Source organism: Elephas maximus, chromosome 22 (genome assembly GCF_024166365.1).
Source record: "Elephas maximus indicus isolate mEleMax1 chromosome 22, mEleMax1 primary haplotype, whole genome shotgun sequence".
NCBI lineage: Eukaryota > Metazoa > Chordata > Mammalia > Proboscidea > Elephantidae > Elephas > Elephas maximus.
Genome location: NC_064840.1, coordinates 5691124 through 5711951, shown reverse-complemented (window position 1 = coordinate 5711951; position 20828 = coordinate 5691124). Strand labels below are relative to the sequence as shown.

General features: G+C 45.3%; 1 protein-coding gene, 1 long non-coding RNA gene and 4 other non-coding genes across 7 annotated transcripts; all 6 read right to left on the bottom strand.

Annotated features, from left to right (window-relative positions):
• Positions 1-349: 349 nt before the first annotated feature.
• Positions 350-20809, bottom strand: LOC126066129 (uncharacterized). Its single transcript, XR_007515002.1, has 4 exons — positions 20635-20809; positions 19968-20123; positions 2517-2573; positions 350-732 (listed from the first exon to the last, which is right to left on the bottom strand). It is a non-coding gene; the product is annotated as an uncharacterized LOC126066129 (long non-coding RNA).
• Positions 7440-10310, bottom strand: UBC (ubiquitin C). 2 transcript variants are annotated; one of them, XM_049867011.1, is made up of 3 exons: positions 10203-10310; positions 8389-9351; positions 7440-8160 (listed from the first exon to the last, which is right to left on the bottom strand). In XM_049867011.1, the coding sequence occupies exons 2-3, from the start codon at positions 9346-9348 to the stop codon at positions 7519-7521; spliced, it is 1602 nt and encodes a 533-aa protein (XP_049722968.1). In that variant the 5' UTR covers positions 9349-9351; positions 10203-10310; the 3' UTR covers positions 7440-7518. The 2 variants fall into 2 exon arrangements, with proteins under 2 accessions (XP_049722968.1, XP_049722967.1); XM_049867010.1 differs by having other exon boundaries at positions 7440-9351.
• Positions 15229-15298, bottom strand: TRNAA-UGC (transfer RNA alanine (anticodon UGC)). Its single transcript has one exon. It is a non-coding gene; the product is annotated as a tRNA-Ala (tRNA).
• Positions 17937-18008, bottom strand: TRNAD-GUC (transfer RNA aspartic acid (anticodon GUC)). The gene has a single exon. It is a non-coding gene; the product is annotated as a tRNA-Asp (tRNA).
• Positions 18468-18540, bottom strand: TRNAF-GAA (transfer RNA phenylalanine (anticodon GAA)). The gene has a single exon. It is a non-coding gene; the product is annotated as a tRNA-Phe (tRNA).
• Positions 20554-20625, bottom strand: TRNAD-GUC (transfer RNA aspartic acid (anticodon GUC)). The gene has a single exon. It is a non-coding gene; the product is annotated as a tRNA-Asp (tRNA).
• Positions 20810-20828: the final 19 nt, after the last annotated feature.

The window sequence follows — 20828 nt, the reverse complement described above, 5'->3', positions numbered from 1 at the left end:
AGCAGGGCCATTTTAAGCCCTTTGTGGGCCCCAGACGTTCTTGCTTTGGTTGCCACAGCCAAATATTAAACCTTTCATATTATGTCATGTGGTAAAATGTATCCACCTTAAATATAATTCCCGAAATCAGAGTTGAGTTGGGTAGCACTTGACGAGTTACATTTTTATAAATTTTTAACTAGTTAAATTTAAGTCAATAATTTTCATGTATTGGGTAAAAAAAATTTTAAGGTCTCAAACAAGAATTTTTTTTAAACAAAAGCAGTTAACTTTGATTTAAAAAGTTATAACGTCTGTTTGAAAGAAGATGCTAAAAGACCAAGACAACGTGAGAGTGTCTTCATTGATTTTGGACAGGATCAAATAATAATAATACGTCAGGAGCTCAATGCAGGTTTGGTGCCCACCCTCCAAAATGACAGCAACATTCCCACCTCCTGATAGTCACGTAGTCGTGTGGTCTCTCCCACACTGAGCTGGGCTGGCCTGTGTAAGCAATTGGATAATGCAGAAATGTAGGTATGTGACTTTCAAGGCTGGTCGTAAAAAACATAGCGTCTTCCACCTTGTGCTTGCTTAAATTACTCACTCTGGGCAAGCGAGCTGCCGTGTCTTGAGGTCACTCAAGCAGCACCATTGAGAGGTACCAACAGTCGGCATCATCTTGCCAGTCATGCAGGGGAGCCATCTTGGCAGCAGATCCTCCGGCCCCAGTCAAGCCTTCAGGTGAGACTGCAAGAGACCCAAGCCCAATCCACCCAGTTAAGCCACACTTGAATTCCAGACCCTCAAAATCTTTGTGCGTAAGGTGCTAAGTTTTGAGGTAATTTATTACACAGCATTATATAGCTAACACAACAGGTACTCACAGTAGGTAATAGCGAGCACAGGTGTAGGAGACACGGCTGGCTACCTACTCAGCAACTGTCCCACCTGTCCTCTCTTTCTTGAAGATTCTCAATTCTGCTTAACAATTCTCCTCATGTCTCTTTGACTCAGGGACGCTGATCCCACCCGCAAAAGACAAAACAGGTAGCCTTGGTCACTCATGGGTCCTCTCATTCCATCACGGGCAGATGGTTTAAAAATAAGCGTTTGCTGCTTGTCCGGAAGCTGTTATTTGAAAGTTTTCAGCCTTTTTTCTAACTTGTCACTGACGAAAGACAACTCTTCTTTGGGGAAAATACTTCAGTGAGTGTTTCGGCCCAAAGGAAAAGCCAAAATTGTATCCTGGAATGAAATGTGAAGTCCAAGAAGCTAACATTCCTGCAAACTCATGTCGGCTTTGTCTTCCTTGTGGGTGGAATTCCGTGTCTGAGAGGGTATGATGCTGTCGTCTGGGTATGAGATCATTTTTTTTCTTTACACTGGGACCCAGAGAAAGGCATGGGGTTTGACTCCGGCTGTGGAGGAGGTAGCCCAAAGTCCACCAGAGACAAGGAAGGATGCCAGGTCAGGGCCAGGGAGAGAAAGCCCACCAGGGTCTCCCAGGGAAGAAGCATTAACACCTGCAGCAACCTCTCTATGCTGCGATTTCCCTGGAGGACCCCTGTGCCTGGCTGAAAAAAAACCTCACAGCCCGGACTTGGCTGCAATTTGGGGAGCTGAGGAAAGAGCCTGGGCACCTGAGGCAACACAGAGAGAGTAGCAGCAGCCCAGGGAAGCCATGCACAGGACGGCAAGAGGTCCCTGGCAGAATCTCCTGGGGCAGGAGTGACAAGTGACTACTTGCACAGATTTGTGGGCGGTGAGAGCATTCCTCTGAAGCCCCCAACAATGCCGGGAGGGGAAACAGGTGAAAGGGTGGACTTCCTACAGGTATCACACCCAAGGCAGGACACTTGCTTGTGAGATGGGCCTTAATGGAAATGCTGACCTTTACACACTGGCCAACACAGATGCCCGAGCCGCGCCTCCCTGCACCCTCCTGCCCACATTCAAACTGGTCATTCCCCTGCCGCAGTCTATCCTAACCAGCTTCACCCTTTACTCCCTGGAGTTCGGGGTTTTCTACACATTTTAAGATCAATCTGACGGTTTATAAATATGTCCTGTTTTTCTATGACCATCTCTGAGGAAGAGAGGTGTGTGTCTGAATCTGTTCCCTGTCCTAAAACTTGTATTCTAAATACAAGAGGAAAAATAGCACTAAAAAAAAAGCTTATACAATTTCAACAACAAAAAATGGGCATGTGACCCAATTCTGGACAATGAAGACAAGTCTGCTCAAGGGGACTCCTGGGAAAGATTTTCTTGCTCCTAGTAAGAGTCACAGAGTCCCTGGGTGACACAAAAGGTAAAGTGTATGGCTACTAACTGAAAGGCTGGAGGTTTGAGTCCACCTAGAGGCAGCTCAGAAGAAATGCCTGGCCATCTACGTCCCAAAGATCTTAGCCATTGAAAACCCTATGGAGCACAGTTCTACTCTAAAACACATGGGGTCACCATGAGTTGGGATCAACTGGACAGCAGTTGGTTTGGTTTGGTTAATAAGAGTCACAAGAAAGAGATGTTACCTTTCATTTCCCTGGAACATGTGATGGCTGGAACTGCTGCGTTACCTTGCCTTCAACCTGAGAAAAAAAGGCCACATACCCAGAGAAGGTCAGAAATTAGGGAATCACAGAAAAGTGAAGGCAGAACCTGACCTAGCACTCGTTACCAAGAGAATCTATTTCCCTATTGCTTAGGCCAGTTGGGTTAAGTTTTCTTACTGAAGCTGGAAGCACCCTAACTGATATAGCAGGGATTCAGTAAAGCTTTAATTAAATGGGTAACTACACTTGCTAAAAATAAGATCCCAAATGGTAGCTGGTAGTGGTTAAATTTACTATTTTTTAATGTGTTTGAAGCAGGGCTTCGAACCGGTTCGTTCTGGTTTGAACTCTTGCTGAGAATTTGCATTTCCAACAAGTTCCCAGGCGAAGCTAATGCTGCTGGTTAGGGACCAATTCTGAGAACCACCAGTAGAGCAGTGGTTCTCAAAATTCCTCAAACATAAGAATTACCTGGGGATCTTGTTCAAATGTAGATTCTGATTCAGTATATCTGGGGTGGAAATGCAAATTCTCAGCAAGGGTTCTAACCAGGACGAAGTGGACCTGATTTAAACTGTGGTGGCGCAGCGGTTAAGAGCTACAGCTGTTAACCAAAAGGTCAGCAGTTCAAATCCACCACGCACATCTTGGAAACTCTATAGGGCAGTTTTACTCTTTTTTTTTTTTTATAGGTCACTATGAGTTGGAATAGACTCAATGCCAGTGGGTTTGTTTTTTTGGTATTCCTTAGGACTATTCTTAGGCACTGGTTCATTTAAAAAGCATTTCACCCATTTAGTGACAATAACTCTTTAATAAAAACAGTGGTTTCCAATCCTGGTGGCAAATTAGATTCAGCAGAATTTTTTTTTAACGCTGATGCCTGGGCCCTACTCCAGACCAAGCATTCAGTATTTGCCGTAAGCCTTCCAGCCCCATCTCCCAGCCTGCTTACTACAATTTAGGCCATGCTGGTCTCCTTTCTCTCAAGTATGCCAAACTCTTTCCCAGGACCAGGGCTCCTGCACTATTTTCTGCTGCCCCACCTTTTCCAAAGCTACCTCCAGCTCACCTTTCAGGACTCGGCTTAAATAATCTCTCCTCAGAAAGGCCTCTCTTGACCATCTGATCACAAGTCGGGTCTCAAACCTCTCCCATTCAACCTGACAGTCTCAAATAGCTCCTGCTGAGGCGTGTAATTAGGGGTTATTGTGAAATAAAGGAACAGAGCTAAGTCATTCGAATAAAGAGCTTCAATACAAAATAGAAAGAGCTATGAGATTTCAGGGAAGACATGTATCTAGTTGGGATGGTTGTGGAAGGCTTTGTGGAATTTTTGAATTAGGTCCTGACCTCAGGTAGGACTTGATTTGTTGAGATGGGGGTGGTGGCATTTTAGAAAGAGGGAACAGCTTGAGTGAAGGAAGGAGGTGGCAAATGCCAGGGAGAACATGGGAAAAAGAAAGTGTTTGACCAGCAGCTGAGGAAAGCAGGGAAGAAAGCATTTGAAGGAGTATGACAAGATGAGGGTCTTCACTGAACAATTGTTACTTACAATAGGTTTTATGGAGTAATTCCAGCTGGGATGGAGAGAGGGCTGCCAGACTAGAAGAGCAGCTCATTCTACGCAAAAAAAGGAAGTAAAAGGCGTTTGGGGGGACAGTAAACAACTTTTACTGATGAGTAAACCAGCCTTTAGAAGCAGAGATAAAAGCACGCTACAACCGCTTGGGGGCGCTGCAGGCTTCACGACTAAAACCAAAGTCTGTCCCGGTAGCCCCCTCTTCCTGCAGGTGGAAGCACTGCAGGCTAAGTTGGCTGGCCCACTCACTAATTGAAAGACGCCTGCCAATTTCTGAATAACATACCTGTGGAAGTTGCGTATTTATAATAGCTTTTTTTTTTTTTTTTTTTGGTGAGGATTTTGTTGTGCCTTCAGAAAGAAAAATACGTAAAAGGAACACTGCTTTAAATAAATACAACGCACTTTTCTTCAGATTTATTTGACTCACACGACCACGCCTATGTTACTGAATCCTTACTTAGCACTCAAGTGTGAAACCAAACTTGGAGATGCCTTCAGATTTACCAACCACTCAGTGAGACTAAAAAAGTCCAGCATCTCTGTCCTCTGACTAGACCTTGATGGCAGAAACATGTTCTCACTCATCATCACATCACTATAGCGCCTGACACGTATTTACTGCTTGGGGGGGCCCCTAAATGTTCACTAGGAACTCTGTTGCCCTGATAGTTTTCTTTATCCTTGAGAAAATGACACAAAAGACCTTTTCCCTTTATACAAAATGAAAGGATGTTAAAGAACTGTTAAAACTATAGAAGATATAAAGTGAAGAAAGGAAGGCGCAGGACAGGCTGAACACACCAGTACCCTACTTTTGTGTGAAGGGTGTTAACATATATTATTGCTTGTATATGCATAGAGAAACTCCGAAAGTAAATACAAGCATGGGGAAACTGGGTAGGTGGGGGACAGAGATGGGCCACTTTTCATTATACACTGTTTAAAAAAACTTTTAAATGTTTGTAAATGAGTGAAAAGTATTACCTATTCAAAAAATTTAATTAGAAAAGAAATGGAACAATAATCGTGAATTACAAAAATATTTTCTAAAATTGGCCGTTTTTAATTATCCCCAAATCTCATTGAAGAGAACCCTTGTATTTATGCTATCCTTTAAAAATCATTAAAGTGTGTTCTTAAAAGGATTTTATAAAAAGATTTTGCATTGTCAAGTTCCCCTTTAAAAACCCTGCATTTTGCATTTTTAAAAGTCCAAATAAAACAGTATGATAGTGTGACTCCTGTAACTCAGCAGTTACAATTTTAGTAATCTACCCCTCAGAGTGTGGCTAGAAGAGTGTGCATGTAGTAGTATACAAAAAGTCGTATTAGTACGCAAAAGACAGTTGTATAAGTACTTTGCGGTACTACTGTAATACCAAAAACCTGGAAACAAATGTTTGGTGGACAGGCTAAACTACTCGCACCATGCATACAACAGAATACTAGCAAGAATATTAAAGAAAAAAGACTGAAATAGGTCTATATGAACCGACATGGAAAGATGTCCATAACTGCCTGTCGGAAACAAAAAGCATGTTGAAAATGGCCCTATTTTTGCATGCGTTTATCGCACAGGGTAAAAGTCTGAAAGAATACAACCAATCTGTCAAAAGCAGTTCTCTCTTTTCTGGAAAGGGGAAACATGCAATTGGTTAGGAACTTCGGTGGATTACTATTACTTTTTGACTTCATAAACTTCTATGTATAATGACTAGGAACATTTAAGAGGCAAATACACTCCTATTTTTTCCTGTCAGTGAACTTGGAATTTTAACTTCCTGTATCAATACATGTATTAATGTGCTCGTATAGCCCCTATAATTACTTCCCAGAAAATTTGTAGTTTGCAATAGCCAAGGGATGATCTTCAGTTTCCAGTAAGCATCCCCACCTGCAAACCCTACATCGCAGTCGGTAAGACTGATGCCCAGGTGCTCCAGTACCAGGCTCAGCTCTCAGCAAGCATGGAAGATCCATATCATCTACGACGCACCCAGTTGGAACACTGAGATGACCCAGCATTACGAGGCACTGAAGCGCTTTACTCGATTTCTGGGTCTAATTTTGAACCCTTTTCAAGAGATACTCGCTAATCAGCACTTAGAAACTTGCAATACCTATACACTTAAAAGGCCTAGATTTAATTTTTTCTACCCTATGACAGTTTACATACTCCCCACAGAACAAGTCCCTACTGTAGCAATAGGGATTGATCACAGGTGGTGGAGCTCCTAGGGTTCTGGTCATGTTTCTTGCAATGTGCTGACTGCACAGGGTTCTTACAGAAATTCAGTGAGTAACTTTCGTCAAAAGTGATAAACTGCCACTTGTCAACACGCATAGGATTAACGGATTTCACAAATGGCGCCCATTTTCCTGTAAACTGAGGCACAGGGTTTAGTATTTTCTTAGAATTCAACAGCACAAAATTCCCTGTACCACAGAGATTATGGAGAGGGTGTGCTTTTTGTCAAAAACTTCCTTCAGGTCCTTGAACAGGCCTCTGGATGATTTTTGGAGTGCCCACTGCCTAGTGCCAGCTCTTTACTAAGCCAGCTTCCCTACAACTCTCAACTCCAGTTCTCAGTATGATAGACAGCTAATTCCTTACAAGCACCATCCCATGTTCAAATGTTGACTTGGTGGGGCAGATACCACTACCGTACATTTGTGCAGCCCAAAACCTAACTCCTTCACCCACCACCTTGTAATATTCCTAAATTATCAAAATAGTTAGACCCTTCACATGTAGTCGTCACACCATATCCTAAGTTCCATCTTGACGAGTTTATCCCAGCAGTAATTTAACTGAAAGTTTTCATTCTCGAATTACCCAATTCCTCTGAACTTTCTAACATGTTTAATCAGTATACCTTGTTGAATACACCCCACTTTAAATCTGACCAAATCATGACTTTTACAGCTCAGTGTGAATTTATGTAGAGCTGTCTTATGTATCAAAGCTGATTTTCTGTAGCTCCTTCCCACCACCATTCCTAGCCCATTTAAATACCTCTTTTTTGATCTTCCCATAACTTTCCCCATTCTCAGGTTCCCTGCATCACCCCCACACCAGTGTTTTTTAAAGTCAACAGCTTGTAAGTAAATCTCCATGTTAGTGTACATATGGAAAAACCTCCCAATACACTAGTTTTTATTTCTAGCCATCCACTTAATTTATGTATTGAGGTCATGTTTCAAGGCCAACATCTCACCTCCTCAAGGTTCCCACTTGAACACTTCAAAAACCGTAAACCTTAATTCCCCAACCAAGCCCCAAAGGAACGTGACTTAGCACTAAAAATAAAGAACAGTATTTTGGAATGCAACAACTTTATTCAAAGAAAAGTGCAATGAAATTTCTTGAAAGCTTAAGAGAAAAGGGGGAACAACTTAAACACCTCCCCTCAAGCGCAGGACCAGATGCAGAGTGGACTCTTTCTGGATGTTGTAGTCAGACAGAGTACGTCCATCTTCCAGCTGTTTCCCGGCAAAGATCAACCTCTGCTGGTCAGGAGGGATGCCTTCCTTGTCTTGGATCTTTGCCTTGACATTCTCGATGGTGTCGCTGGGCTCTACCTCAAGGGTAATGGTCTTCCCAGTCAAGGTCTTCACGAAGATCTGCATTCCCCCTCTCAGACGGAGGACCAGGTGCAGAGTGGACTCTTTCTGGATGTTGTAGTCAGACAGGGTACGTCCATCTTCCAGCTGTTTCCCGGCAAAGATCAACCTCTGCTGGTCAGGAGGGATGCCTTCCTTGTCTTGGATCTTTGCCTTGACATTCTCAATGGTGTCGCTGGGCTCTACTTCAAGGGTGATTGTCTTACCAGTCAAGGTCTTCACAAAGATCTGCATTCCACCTCTGAGCCGAAGTACCAAGTGCAGAGTGGATTCCTTCTGGATGTTGTAGTCTGACAGGGTACGTCCATCTTCCAGCTGTTTCCCAGCAAAGATCAATCTCTGCTGGTCAGGAGGGATGCCTTCCTTGTCTTGGATCTTTGCCTTGACATTCTCAATGGTGTCGCTGGGCTCTACCTCAAGGGTAATGGTCTTCCCAGTCAAGGTCTTCACGAAGATCTGCATTCCCCCTCTCAGACGGAGGACCAGGTGCAGAGTGGACTCTTTCTGGATGTTGTAGTCAGACAGGGTACGTCCGTCTTCCAACTGTTTCCCGGCAAAGATCAGCCTCTGCTGGTCAGGAGGGATGCCTTCCTTGTCTTGGATCTTTGCCTTGACATTCTCGATGGTGTCACTGGGCTCTACCTCAAGGGTGATGGTCTTACCGGTCAAGGTCTTCACGAAGATCTGCATTCCCCCTCTCAGACGGAGAACCAGGTGCAGAGTGGACTCCTTCTGGATGTTGTAGTCAGACAAAGTACGTCCATCTTCCAGCTGTTTCCCGGCAAAAATCAGCCTCTGCTGGTCAGGAGGGATGCCTTCCTTGTCTTGGATCTTTGCCTTGACATTCTCAATGGTGTCGCTGGGCTCTACCTCAAGGGTGATGGTCTTACCGGTCAAGGTCTTCACGAAGATCTGCATTCCCCCTCTCAGACGGAGAACCAGGTGCAGAGTGGACTCCTTCTGGATGTTGTAGTCAGACAGGGTACGTCCGTCTTCCAGCTGTTTCCCGGCAAAGATCAACCTCTGCTGGTCAGGAGGGATGCCTTCCTTGTCTTGGATCTTTGCCTTGACATTCTCAATGGTGTCGCTGGGCTCTACTTCAAGGGTGATGGTCTTACCGGTCAAGGTCTTCACGAAGATCTGCATTCCCCCTCTCAGACGGAGAACCAGGTGCAGAGTGGACTCCTTCTGGATGTTGTAGTCAGACAAAGTACGTCCATCTTCCAGCTGTTTCCCGGCAAAGATCAGCCTCTGCTGGTCAGGAGGGATGCCTTCCTTGTCTTGGATCTTTGCCTTGACATTCTCAATGGTGTCGCTGGGCTCTACTTCAAGGGTAATGGTCTTACCGGTCAAGGTCTTCACGAAGATCTGCATTCCCCCTCTCAGACGGAGAACCAGGTGCAGAGTGGACTCCTTCTGGATGTTGTAGTCAGACAGGGTACGTCCGTCTTCCAGCTGTTTCCCGGCAAAGATGAGCCTCTGCTGGTCAGGAGGGATGCCTTCCTTGTCTTGGATCTTTGCCTTGACATTCTCGATGGTGTCACTGGGCTCTACCTCAAGGGTGATGGTTTTACCCGTTAAGGTTTTCACAAAGATCTGCATTGTCTGAGAACAGAAAGAAACAAAGGACCCAAAACTTTAGCAGGTAATTCAAACGTCACTACGTTCCTAACCCAAAAAATAACAATTTTTTACTAGACCAAAAAAAACAAAACAATTCTCTCCCAAAAAACTTCACGATATAACCAGTGACAAACCTAACAGATATGACAAATCACCTGAAACCCCAGATTTTAGCCCCTCACGAAGGCAGGCTGGCAGGCACCCTGACCGTAGAAACTCGGCAGCCTCCCCCGCCAGAACGTCTGTCCCCCGTCGATTCAGCAGGGGCTCCCCCAGGCCCACACTCTGCGTCGCCCCGTGACTGCCACAAAGCTCCCCCACACATTTACGGGCAGGCGGCCCCACCCCAGACTGTGCGCCGAACAGAGCGGGTGACGTCACGCTCCAGCGCTGCGGCCGCGGGCTCCCTCTCCGGCGGGGGCTGAGGTGCAGAGCTGGCCACGGCCACGGCGGCCGGCAACCCGGCCTTTACTCCCAGTCACTCCCCAAAACTCAGACGCCAACGTCAGGTTCCCCTGCCCAAGCCCGCCCGACAGAAGCCTAAGCTCACGCCCACCTGAGCTTCGCTCTCCCTCCGCTGAGCCCTGGGGGCGGCCTGGCGCTTCTCTCCCCTCACAACCTTCCCTCCCTCAGTTTCCTCTCTCCGACCTTTCAGTCAGAAGCGACCGCCATTTTGCGGCGTTCGTCCCCCTCACGGCCACCCTGCTGCAGGACCCAGGAGACTAAAAGCCCCGGCTGCCCTTCGCCCGCAGCGAGCAGCACTGTCTGTCCCCCACCCCTCGCAGCCGGACGGCCCCGAGGCTCCCGGGCCAGCATAGCAGGATCCTACTCACCAAGCGGCTGTGGAAACAGAGAACGCAAAGAGAAACAGAAACGAACACCGACCTCGACGGACGTCCCTGCACCACACCCGGCGCTTCTTTATATAGTCATAGCAGGCCTCCGCCCCAGGGAGATTCCTCCGCAGAAACGCCGAGAAGGAACTATTTTACCCAGCCCCTTTGGCAACCTAGAAAGAAAACTAGACCCCAAACTCATCCAAGTCCCCTCATAAAATGCTCTCCTGTCAAGACTGGGGCTTTCGGGCTGGGTCGGGTGGGCAGCGGATCACCGTCCCGAGGGGCCTGGCGGAGGAATCAGCGCGTACACAGTGCGCTGCGACCGAACGTGACCGCATCACGCCTTGGGGGAAGGGAGAGGGAGCGGGTGCCGGGTGGGGGCGGCTCGCGGCGGCGCGAAAACCCGGCGCGGAGCCGCCTGGGTGTCCGGAGCGGGTGGGCCTCCGTGGCCGGTAGCCCGACCCCGACGCCCCCCCTCCCCACAGCAACCGTCCCCGCCGTTGGCGACACCAGCTCTTGGCGGGCGACAGGTTCGGGCCGAGCGCCTCAGTCTGGGTCCGCCTCCCCTCTGGCGCGCCCCGCCCCCATCCGAAGCCAGGGGTCGTTATTTTGGTTCACATTTGAAATAATTATAGTGTTTGTTTCACTGTGTCCCCCCACCACCAAGGCCTGTCGTGAGGGTCCCCTGGGTTCCCAGCACCCCTGCTGAGGCGGCCCTGCCCACCCCCCACGGAGCTGGCACGGGGACAAGGCGAATGACTCGACAAATCTCAGATTTGCGGCCCAGCCTCTGGGCCAGGACAAAGGCCAAGGCCAAAATCCAGGCCTCAACTAAAGTCTGGTCCTAAGGACAGGAAATCTTCAAAAACAAACGAAACAGTTTTCCAATGGAGAAATGAATGTGCGTGCCTGGATTGAATTAGGAAAAAGAAAGGAAATCCCACAGTTTTTTTTTAATTATTTGCGCTGGAATTGAAAGCTGACACACAGAAATTTCTAGGCTGTTCTTTAGCTTCCTGTTTATTCGCTGGGGCCTTGGGTTTTTGTAAAGGTTGCACTTCACTGTAAACAAGAGGCGTTCGAAATTTCACTTCTGTTGATGTTCAGTTCAGCTCAGAAATCGAACGCAGTTAGGACTCATTTTAAAATTTGACACCAATTGAGTCTCAGCCTTGTATATTTTTGGGAAAAAAAATTTAAATATCCAGAGTATGAAATTTACTTCCACAGGCAAATTCCATTTTTATACAAGAGAAGAAAAACGATCACCAGCCCAGATTTTTATTTTTATGATCTCTATGTCACTTCTTCAGCTTATTTTTTAACTGTTTTAAAATATATTAACACGGTGAGAATTCAGAACAGGTTTTTATAAGTTCACAGTGAAATCTACCTCTTTCCCCTCAATTGTCTGGCCACCGTTCCATCTGGATTCTTCTAGAAATACTCCCTGCATCTACAAATGTGCGTATTTTAATTTCTAACCTTAAAAAAGTCAAGAGACAGAAGAGCCAGCTGACTGAAAAAATTTTTCTGCTATCAGGAATAGAATACATTCCTGTTTTAAGTTACAGATGTTATTTTTAAACACACTTAAAATTTTAATCAAACCAAAACAAATGCTATATATATTTTTTATGGTTGCCTGTGTATGTATTTATGAAAACACAAAAGATCTGAGTGCTGTTCAAAATAGATTTTAACCTCTGTAATTTTAAGCATTTTTCCAAGACAATGAAGTAATGTGTTACTGGAAAATTAAAAATGAGTTATAAAGAATGGAATGCCATTTTCAATGCCTTCCAATACAGAGTTCTGTGAAGGTTATTTCTCTCTAAATTTCTGGAAAGAGACGTTAAAGAAACAAAAAGTTGAGGTTCGCTATGAGGTTATTTCTCTTTAAATTTCGGTTAAAGGAACGAAAAACAGATTCTTTCTAAGGTGACCAGGCCCTGCTTCAAACCACACCCTGTTTGCTTTTGGCTGTTGCAAGTCTTGTAATTCTTGTTGCTTAAAGGCTGAGTCACGAGCTATGTGACATGGTTATCTTCAGAGTCAAAAGGTACAGAGAAAAACATCCCTGATTTCAGAGGCAGGGGAGAGAGAAGAGGAGGAAGAGAAGGCAAAGAGGAAAAAAGAAAGAGGAGGAAAGGATTAGGCCAAGGGTTACCTCCACAAAGAAAATAAAGTTCCTGTTAGTTGGGAGGGTACTTATTGTCTCCAGCAGAAAAAATCTCTGAAACACCCCCGTATTCCCTAACTTTAAGTCCGAGAGTGGGTTATCGTTGAAACAAACAAGAAGTAAACATTTCCCTGAGGACCCTGAAGTTGGGGAGAAGGAGCTTAGGGGACAGCAATGGCCTCCCTAAAGAGGTGGGTGGTTTCCTAGAGCAGTAGGCCTCAGCCAGGAGCAATATTGTCCCCCACGGGGCATTTGACAATGTCTAGAGACATTTTTGATTGTCACAATTGTGGGTTATGGAATGCTACCAGCATCTAGTGGGGAGAGGCCAGGGATGTTGCTAAACATTCTAAAATGGACAGCCTCCCACAACATATAATTATCCAGCCCAAAATGTCAACAGGGCTGAGACTGACAATCGCTGCTCTACAGAAGGATTTGTTGTTACAACTGCTTTTCTACTTGCTGAGAAGGCCACCAAGGCCCAAAGTCTGAATGTCCCCCTTGGACTCTGGAGTCAGGTATCAAGTCACGTTCCTAAAACCTAAAACCCCTGACCTACAATGCAATGTACTAGAATGTGCGAGAAGCAGGATTAGTCATTGGATCTGTTTCCAGTTCTTTCCACCCACAGATCCATCCTTTGCAAGCATCCCAGAATAGATTGCTTCAGAGCTGGCACCAATGGAAAAGTGACAGGAGCCCAGCAACAGGGCAGGATTGGCTAGCAGATGTGCGCACGTGATGGGCTGAGCTCACAAAGGGCCAGGGTGTTTGGCTGCACCTGAAGGTGGGGGTGGGGAGCGGGCAGTTGGATTGGTGCCCGTTTGTCTGCTTTTCTTCCTTTCCCCCAAAGGTTTCAGATCCCCTGAAGGTCACAGCCCTGTATGTGACTTGATTCAACATCCTAAAACTGTCTGAGAACGCAACAGTCAGCAAACATTTTTCCCCCAAGAGAGAGGAGGAAATGTGAGAGCTAGATGGGGAAAGTTTGCCTTGCTTTGTCATTGGTTATATAACCAAAAAAGGTTGTCAAGGAGATCTGCAGGTTAGAACACTTGCAAAAAAATAAAATAAAGCCCATGGGATTTTGTCATTTTCCTGTTTACACAGGTACATTTGAATTGTGTGGCAGGCCACAAACTCTTTCAACTTAAAAATGACCAATTTTATCTCCCGCCAGTCAGAAAATCAGACTGAAATTTTAGTCTCCAAATTTGTCAAATAGTACCTTATGAACTTCAGGAAGTTATTGAACCTATTTGGGCTTTGCTTTTTAAAATGTAAGATAATATTTAACAGTTGAATAACTTCTTTTTCCTCAACGATTCAACAACTCTTCTAGAAAACTCCATTTCCTAACAAAACTTTACCACCACCAACTTCTTAGGGTATTTTTTTTTCCCTTTCAGTTAACTATTAGAAACAGTTACGTACAAGATACAAAGTGAACCAGAAGCATATGATTAGTTTTGTGTTAGGCTTGATCGCCTTAGGAATCACCTCAATGTTTTGTTCCTTCAGAACTTTGACATTTAGGGAGAAATAACCTTTACTGAAGCTTGTTAGACACAAGCTGTCACCAATGCGCCACCACCTAACTGGTGAGTCATTTCATGAATTTCAGTTTCCTTATCTCAAAAATGAAGGCTTTGGGCTCAGGAACCTTCCAGATCTAAGTTTTGACATTTTTATGATTAACACTATGAGGTCAAGTCAAATTAGAGAATGGATGTGAAGAGGGGAGAAATTCATTATTACAGCAAAGAACTATTCCCATAGAATCCTTTCTTTCAATAAAAGTAACTCTTTTAATTTTAGTGCTAAAATATACCAGGTTTCAGATAGTGTACAAATATAAACAGTTTTTGCACTAAACCCACTAATTCATAATTTTCTCCTTCTGTTATGAATTGAATTGTGTCCCCCAAAAATGTGTGTCAACTTGGCTAGGCCATGATTCCCTGTATTGTGTGGTCGTCCTCCATTTTGTGATCTGACGTGATTATCCTGTATGAGTCGGAATCTCAAAGGCAGTGGATTTGGTTTTGCTTTTCGGTATGATGTTAATAAGGTAGGATTAGAGGCAGGTATGTTAATGAGACAAAACTCGGTCTATGGGGTTAGGCTGTATCTTCAGTCAATCTCTTTTGAGATATAAAAGAGAGAAGCACGTAGAGAGGAGGGGAACCTCGTGCTATGAAGAAAGAAGCACTGAGAGGGGCTCGCATCCTTTGGACCCAGGATTCCTGCTCTGAGAAGCTCCTCGACCAGAGAAAGATTGATGACAAGGACCTTACCCCAGGGTCAACAGAGAGAGAAAGCCTTCCTCGGGAGCTGGCACCCTGAACTCAGACTTCTAGCCTCCTAGATTGTGAGAGAATAAATTTGTGTTGGTTAAAGCCATCCACTTGTGGTATTTCTGTTACAGCAATACTAGATAACTAACCTATCCTCCAAAAACGGCTATTACTGAAAACACAAAAGGATATGGTCGGCAAAAAGGCTCAGACCTTGAAATGGCTTCCATGTTCGCACTCTGATGGCCAGAAATGAGTCAAGAGGACTTTTACAGCTGTCACAATGCCAGGAAACGTTTAGTAAAGTCCCAGCTGATCATTCCACTCATTTTTGCGGTGCTTTCAACCATCAAATTACGTTATTGCCTTTTTTTTTTTTTTTGCCAACTACTCCTCTTTGCCTGCCTGTTCCAACTAATATACATTTGGAGTGTTAAAGATTTCGAAGTGGGAAAGTAATTTATGATAATGACGTCCATGGTGTTTTCAAGTTGAACTTCTGATAGAAAACCACAGATGGAAATAAAGGACAAACCGCTGGAGATGCCGGGGATCGAACCCGGGGCCTTACATGCAAAGCATGCGCTCTACCACTGAGCTACACCCCCACCCACAACTACGGTTTTCTTGAAAATCTTTGCTATGCTCTCTTCTTGACCTGTTTTGTTTTTACCCCTGAATTAAATTTTTGTATATTTAATTGGATGTTGTTATTATTAGCTGCCGTTAAGACAAAAGCAAACCAAATTATATCATTTTATGTTTCCCAAACAAGTCAGTTCTTCATAGCCTTGCAGCTAAAATGCTGGTCAATACCAGAACCAAGGAGCAAACAAAACCAACCCATTCTTACATTTGCACCTCCCATGACAGAAAAGGGGGAAAGGATAATGAGTTTCTTTCCAATAAATTGACTTTGCCCGATTGCACTACCGCTTATAAATTTCTGGTTTCTCTTCCTTTAAAACCATTCAACTTTCAGGGACCTTGACGTTTGTACACCTGCTTGAAGACTTTTTCCCCGAAAGAAATGCTGCTAAATATAAGAATGGGCAAATTAAAAAGAAATAGATCCAAACTCCAGAACCATGGCTTAAATTCAGAGGAAGGAGGCGGTATTCTACCGAAAAGAGTCGTTATGAATTAGCATCTCCGCTTTTCAGAGGGAAACCCTGGTGGCCTTGTGGTTGGCTGCTGTTAGATTAGAGCTCGGCAGTTCGAATCCACCAGGCACTTCTTGGAGCCCTATGGGGCAGTTCTACTCTGTCCTATAGGGTTGCTATGCGTTGGAATGGCTGGATGGCAATGGGTTTGGGTACTTTGGCTTCCTCAAGAGAGCTTATTAAGCACACTAGAGAAGAGAGCAGAGAAGCCACAAGGTTTAGTGCCCTTCAACTCATCAAGGGGCCATTCAGAGGTGAAGGAGTGGATTAGAGACCTGGAGAGAGCAGAAAACAGAGTCTGCACCTCTTTTCACCAGGGCTGGAGATTTCCTGGCGGCACTGACTCCGTACACGGCAGCCACGGTTCTGTTACTACTTAACTTTCCAGGCCTCAGTTCCCTCATCTGTAAAATGGAGTCATACGGTCCTTGTAAGAATTCAGTAAGTTAAAGATAAAACATTTAGAACAGTGCTTTGATACGTGAGTTATTATTATAATAAATATTGTTTGGTGGCGAAGCGGTTAAGCGCTAGGCTGCTAACCCGTAAAGGTCGGCAGTTGGAATTCACTACCCACTCGGTGGGAGAAAGACGTGGTGGTCTGCTTTTGTAAACATTATAGCTTTGGAGTCCCTCTGGGGCAGCTCTACCCTGTCCTATAGGATCGCTGTGAGTTGGGATCTACTCAACAGCAACAGTTTTTTTTTTTTTTTAATTTATTTTTATGAAAGGGTGCTGCTACTCATATTCACCCCAGGGGTTAACTGATGCTTTGCTGACCCTATTCTGGTGAGCGGAATGCGGCTCCTGTGGAAGGCACCCTCTGTCCACTTCCTCCAAAAGAAGTTGGAGACCATGCGAAGGGTATCCTTCCCCACTCCCAGCGAAACAGAAGGATGGCGCCATAGGTGGTGTTATTATGAATATGACTTACGAGGAACCCAAGGGATGGCTCAGCAGGTGCCTCTGCTTCCTCTCTCTGCCCACCTGCACAGCAGCCAGAGTGATCTGCTTAAAACTCACCTGATTATGCATAAAACTCTTAGAATAAAATCCGCCCTCCTTACCGTGGTTTACAAGGCCCCCACGTGGCTGGCGCTGCTGACTTCTCCCACTTCCTCTCCTACCCCTCTCCCTTAGGGCATTCCAGAACCTACGGCCTCCTGGCCACGTTCCTCCCACCTAGGGCCTTTGCACTTGCTGTTCCCGCTGCTTGGGATGCTGCTCCTGAGATCTTCCTCTTCTCGTTGTCAAAGTACTGGCACAAATATCACCTCCTCAGAAAAACCTTCCTGGCCACCTCTCTGTGGGGGCCTACGAATCCCACTCTTTCCGTGTCAAACCCTCTGTTGTTGATTTTCTTCATAGCATTTATCACACAGTAAACCTACCTTTATACTACTTGCTTGTTTACTGCCTGTGTCCTTCACTAGATGCAAGCTCAGCAGGGCAAGGCCTTGTCTGTCTTGTCCCCTGCTATATTCTCAATGCCTGCAACACGCCTGCCACATAATCCAGACAAACCCCAGAAAATATTTGTGGAATGAATGTGAAAAAATAAATGAACAAACAAAGGAAAGAATAGGAGCCTGGGAAGGATCATAGCTGTATTCAGGAAGTTGAGTCCGAAACTGAATTAAAGACAAGAAAACTTTTCAGCTTGGAGCCACCTCACCTCACCATCTCAAACCCATAAACATTTTCTGAGAGCCAGCATTGGGGCTAGACCAAAACATAAGATAAAACATTTGCAGCAGACTGATCAGTCCCTGACCTTAGAAGCTGACTATTTTATTCTGGGAAACCATTATAGAAACCAAAAAATTTATGGCAGAGCTGTGGGGTTACAAGGAATGGAAAAAAAACGCTTAAATGTGAGAATTTTGTCTTTTTTTTTTTTTAACCGTGTAGCTAACCGTTGAGAAACTAGAGCGTGACTGAGACATGCAGAAAGTCAATAGAAAATCGCAAGACCGAATTTCGCTTGGTTGCTGGGTTTATTCTTCCAAGGAAAAATGATGAGTTTCTTTCTTTAAAAGTTAAGAAAATTAGTTGAGGAAAGTAGTAAAACGCATCCCGCGGCCTCCCCGTCGGGGAATCGAACCCCGGTCTCCCGCGTGACAGGCGGGGATACTCACCACTATACTAACGAGGACGTGCCACGTCAAGAAGCTCTCAATCCTTCCTTTTAAGGTATACATGTGGCCCAGACACATAACTATTGTACAAAACAACTAAAACACCGACTTAATATTATCTTAAGGCTTTCTTTTTTTTTTTTAAGGAGTCGGTTTCCTGCTCAGCTCTTGATTTAGCCGTGAGAGTTTAGAGAACAGAAACTAATAAACGCAAAGCAAAAATTAATGAAGAATGTACGAAATAAAAGGAGCCAAGAAAAACTTGTCTTTGTTAAATTTTCCCCAAATGAGGAGTTGGGGAAAGTTTCCATCCTCTCTGGTTTCCCATGGATACTACTCGGGACTTTTTAAAATAAAATTAAATCCCTTTGTTAGTTGGAAAGAAACAGCTTCGTATATTTAAAGAAAAAAAAAAAAGATTTTCTCTCGCGCAAAGGAAGGGGCAAGGGGGGGGAAGAAAAGAAAAGGCAACTGCTTGCCGAAACCCGGGATCGAACCAGGGACCTTTAGATCTTCAGTCTAACGCTCTCCCAACTGAGCTATTTCGGCGACCGGGAACACTGTTGTCTTTTTTCTTCCTCCTCGTCGTTCCCGCGGCCCTTGCTCTTGAGCCGGTTTGGGCTGATATTGGTAGTCTGGAATGTGTCATCTACGTGCGACGGCCCTTCCTGAGAGAAACGTTCCCTGATCACGCCTCCCGACACGGTCAGAACCACTAATTATATATTGTTAGCTTATTTCCGGATTTCTTCGTCCATTATCTGCCTCCGCAGCTGGAATGACAGCCCCAAGAGAAGCAAGGAAATCGCCTGCTTTGGTCACTAGTGTATCCCTCAGTGCCTAGCACAGTGCCTGACCCATAGTAGGTGCTCAATAAATATCTGTTGAGTAAACGAAAGACAAACGAATGACTGAATCGTTCCTGGCTCAGAGCTCATCTTCTCAAGCTTGCTTCTCTGCGCAAAAGAATAAGGTCACCTTTGGGTGCAGCTGCCGGAACAGCCTAAGGTGTGACAGGGATGCTGACCACACCAAGGCCTGTGGGAGGACACACCGACCAGAATGTGGCTTTCCTTGGGGCGCTAAGTGACTCACATCCGGCCTCCAAACATGGCCTCCACGCCTTTGGGCTCCTGCTCAGCTTTGAGGTATTAAGAAATCAACCAAAACAAAAACCAAACCCATTGCCATCGAGTCGATTCCAACTCAAAGCGACCCTACAGGACGGTCAATATCCGGCCTTGGCTCTCTGCTTCCCTTCCCTTTGGGAAGTAGGTGGCTGGATGCGGTGTTGTCTGGGACAGGATGAGGGAGTGGGAGGAGGGAGGTCCTTCCTTATTTGAAGTTATTCAATAAATACTTGCTGAGCACCTAACGACCGTCTGGCCATCAACAAATACCTTCACAAGATAGTGTGGTACAATAGCAAATGGTAAGAAGATAAATACATCGTGGTAATGAGATGGAATATCTGGGGTGGGGAAACAGTAAAAGGGGAGACCTGAGAAGTTCCTGTTAAGATGTGGAGGAAGGGCATTTTGGGCAGGGCGAACAGTTAGTGGAAAGACCCTGAGGCTGAAACAAGCTTGGCTTGTTGGAGGAACAGAAAGAAAATGAGGTTGGAAGAGGTACAGAGGGCGTGGAGGAGCAAGGGCAGCGAGGTGAGCAGTTTGCCTTCGCTTTGGAATATATGTTATGGATTGAACTATGTCTCCCAAAGTTGCGTGTCAACTTGGTTAGGCCATGATTCCCAGTATTGTGTGATTTTCCACCATTTTGTCAGCTGATGTGATTTTCTGATGTGTTGTAAATCCTGAGTCTATGATGTTAATGAGGCGGGATTAGCGGCAGTTATTTTAATGAGGCAGCACTCAATCTAAAAGATTCAGCTGTGTTTTTAAGTCTATCTCCTTTGAGATATAAAAGAGAGAAGGGAGCAGAGACATGGGGACCTCATACCACCAAGAAAGAAGTACCGGGGGCACAGCAAGTCCTTTCGACGCGGAGTCCCTGTGCTGAGAATCTCCTTGACTGGGGTTGATTGATGACAAGGACCTTCTCCTAGAGTCCACAGAGACAGGAAACCTTCCCCTGGAGTTGGTGCCCTGAATTCTGACTTCTAGCGTCCTAGACTGTGAGAGAATAAATTTTCCTTTGTGGAAGCCATCCATTTGTGGGATTTGTGTTATGGCAGCACTAGATAACCGAGACAATATATATACATTTTTAATCCACCCATAAATTATTTTCGCATACGGGAGATGAGCATCTAATTTTTTTTTTTTTTTATGTAAAAGGAGAAAGGGCATTCCTTAACCCACCAGAGCCACAACACTGAGCTCCCACCCAGGTTTTTTCACTCATGAAACATGTTTGTTCCAGGCAAGGGGCAACGCCCTAATCTACTGTTAGAATAACAGTTGCGAGGTGTACACATTCTCCTATTTATTTATCGACGAGCCAGACACCTGCATTTTCGTGTGTACACATTCTCCTATATATTTATCGACGAGCCAGACACCTGCATTTTCGTTTGGACTGTCACACAAAACGTGCACTGGTCTCCCCGTCGGGGAATCGAACCCCGGTCTCCCGCGTGACAGGCGGGGATACTCACCACTATACTAACGAGGACTACCGTACCTGCTACTGTGCAGATGGTCCCATATAGCGACTTTACGCTTGGGCTATCATTCAAGATCAGGCTCCTCACAAGGGCGGTGTCTCTGACAGTGGGCCGCCTCCCGGACCGCGGACATGCCCCCCCTGAGGGGGTGGAGGCGCAGAACATTCAGGAACGAGGAAATGTGCTTGGAACATACGTAAGCAGCGCGAAG